Source organism: Chanos chanos, chromosome 3 (assembly GCF_902362185.1).
Source record: "Chanos chanos chromosome 3, fChaCha1.1, whole genome shotgun sequence".
NCBI lineage: Eukaryota > Metazoa > Chordata > Actinopteri > Gonorynchiformes > Chanidae > Chanos > Chanos chanos.
The window spans coordinates 23,430,001-23,432,500 of NC_044497.1; the positions used below are offsets into that span (position 1 = coordinate 23,430,001).

The 2,500-nt window shown below is 41.5% G+C and overlaps 1 protein-coding gene across 1 annotated transcript in view; it reads left to right on the forward strand.

Moving 5' to 3' along the window:
- The window catches only part of plxna2 (plexin A2), a 181,864-nt gene that overhangs the window by 117,437 nt on the left and 61,927 nt on the right, over window positions 1-2,500 (forward strand). The window contains exon 11 of the mRNA XM_030769868.1: window positions 259-458. Within this exon, the coding sequence (XP_030625728.1) occupies window positions 259-458 (200 nt within the window). The remainder of the gene's footprint in view (window positions 1-258; window positions 459-2,500) is intronic.

Below are 2,500 nucleotides of genomic sequence, written 5' to 3' on the forward strand. Positions count from 1 at the left end.
ATATGTTCACTGGAGTCATGTAAAGAAAGTTTTCTGATTTGAGGCCTAGACTTGAGATAATGGTTATAAAACACATTTGTGTAAACAAGCTGATGTGGACAAGCACATACATGAAACATCTACTTATAATTTTAATTTTAGTTTGAAAAGTCTATAAACCCTGTATGTGTCGTAATTGGATTTCAAGGCTTTTCTAACATATTCTTAACCCACTCCCAGTGAACGTTGTAGTAATTCTTATCCTCCTGTATCCCACAGTGCACCTGTATAAGTGTGCTGCCCAGCGGGACAGCTGTGGCATGTGTCTGCGGGCAGAGAGGAAGTTCCAGTGCGGTTGGTGTAGTATGGAGGGACGCTGCACCCTCCGTCACCACTGCCCCATGTCCAACCCTTACACCGCCCGCTGGCTGGACCTGTCCAGCCGCAGTGTCAAGTGCACGAACCCTCGCATTACTGAGGTGAGTGTTTAAGACAGACGGCACTGCCCAGTGTGATCTGTGGTTTACAGGTGTGGAAAAAGAAGCATCTCTCGTCTCTCTCAGCATGTCTTTGCCTCCTCTGTGCCGTCGAATAGAACATAGACAGAGAGTTTGCAGGGCACATGTTTACACAGAGAGACAGAATATCTGAATGTCAGTGAAGCCCTGTCAGTCTCTCCCGAGTCTTCTCACTCTCTCCCTTCTTCTTCTTCTTCTCCTTCCTCCTCTTCTTTTTCTCTTTTTTTAATTCACTCTCTTCTTTGCTTACTTTTTGTTTATCTTTCCTTTCCTTTCTTTGTCTCTCTCCTGAAATCAGTATGCAAGAACAGCTGGGGTATGTTTTGTGCATATAGAAGAATCTGAGTCTGAACTGTGATGTTGTACTCACCTTTGCCGATTTAAAGCAAAGATATTTATATGTTGTCTCACTCATCCACATACAGTCACCAACAGTACATTACCATTTTTCAGTTAGCAGTATGCCCCTGTGCTACTTAAGACTGTAGTAGTATTGTCCTTTGGTAAAACCTGCAGGCTCTCATTTTCTTTGATAATGCTACTCATAATCTAAGCAGAGAAAGACAAGTCAACCCTATCAACACTGCACTATCTGCCTCTGTCTGTCTGTCTGTCTGTCTCTCTTTCTCTCCCTCACTCTCTCTCTCCCTCTCTCTCTCTCTGTCTCTCTCACACACACCAGGACCTTATTAGCACTCTAATATATCAGAATGTCAGTGTTAGGGAAGCTACCCTGAAAGCACAGCTTTGCAAGCTCCCAATTACTTCACACTGGAAGAAGTTAAACTACAGCAAAGCTACCCCAGGGAGAAATTTAGTTTGGTTAACTAAAGCTACTTAGAAAAAGTAGTTCAAACTACTTTATTCAAAAAAATGATCAAATTGACAGTGTACATGTGATACAAAATTATAACAACTGCAAAAAGTGCCCACTTGTTCACAGGTCATACTGTACATAAACCAAAAAAATAAAGCTCCCCACTATTCATGGGAAGGTGCAAGGACTGTCTGCTTTGGTTTTATATACAACATCCATCAGTCAGACACCTGCCTTCCAGAAACTAGAGTCCAGGTTGGGGGTCTTGCACCAAGTAGGATTACTCTGTTAGCCAGGTAACTTCTAAAACAGCATGCAACAAATTCTCTTAAATGTGGTAATAAATAGCAGTAATCAATACTTATGACTAATTGACACCTAATATATTCAAGTTTAGTTCAGATTCAAAACATTAAAAACTATGGCCAAATATTCTTCACAGGTGAGCTGACAATCCAGCTTCCTGGAATACCAATGCGCAATGCCCATTCTTTTGCACATGCACTGTGCAAAGGTCAAGTGTGTGGTGGTGGCTGCTTGATGAATGCATTGCCTGGGCATGCCTTCGCAGCGATCAGGATGAAAGAAAAGGGGGTGGGGCTGGTCAAGCAGCGTTCAAATACAGTAGAAAAGCAATGGTAAAATAAAAATAAAACATTCATTTGCTTTTATGGCCCAAAATTGTTTCCAGTCTCAGGAGTTAACTACACAAAAAATGACAAAAAGTAACTTAACTACTTGAATCACTACGCAAATGTGAATGTAATTGAACTACAAGCAAGCTACTGCAAAATGTAGTTAAACTATTAGTTTAATTACATGTACTTCACTACCCCCCAACACTGCAGAAAGTGTTTATTTCGTATTTGGAGAGCTGATATTTCTGTCTTTGGACTTGTGTATATGTTTGAGTGTGTCTATGTGTGTTTGAGAGAATATGCCAGAATGTGTGTGTGTGTGTGTGTGTGTGTGTCTGTGTGTTTGTGTTTGTGTCTGTGTGTCTGTGTGTTTGGGACAGTAAGTGGGAGAGTTTGAATATGTGTGTGTGTCTGTGTGCGTGTGTGTCTTTGTGTGTGTGTGTGTGTGTATGTCTGCGCTTATGTGTGGGTGGGTGAGTGGAATTGAAGACATGGTGTTTTAATTAGCTTTGGTAACGCTCCACTGCTCCTTATTTAACCTGGAACTC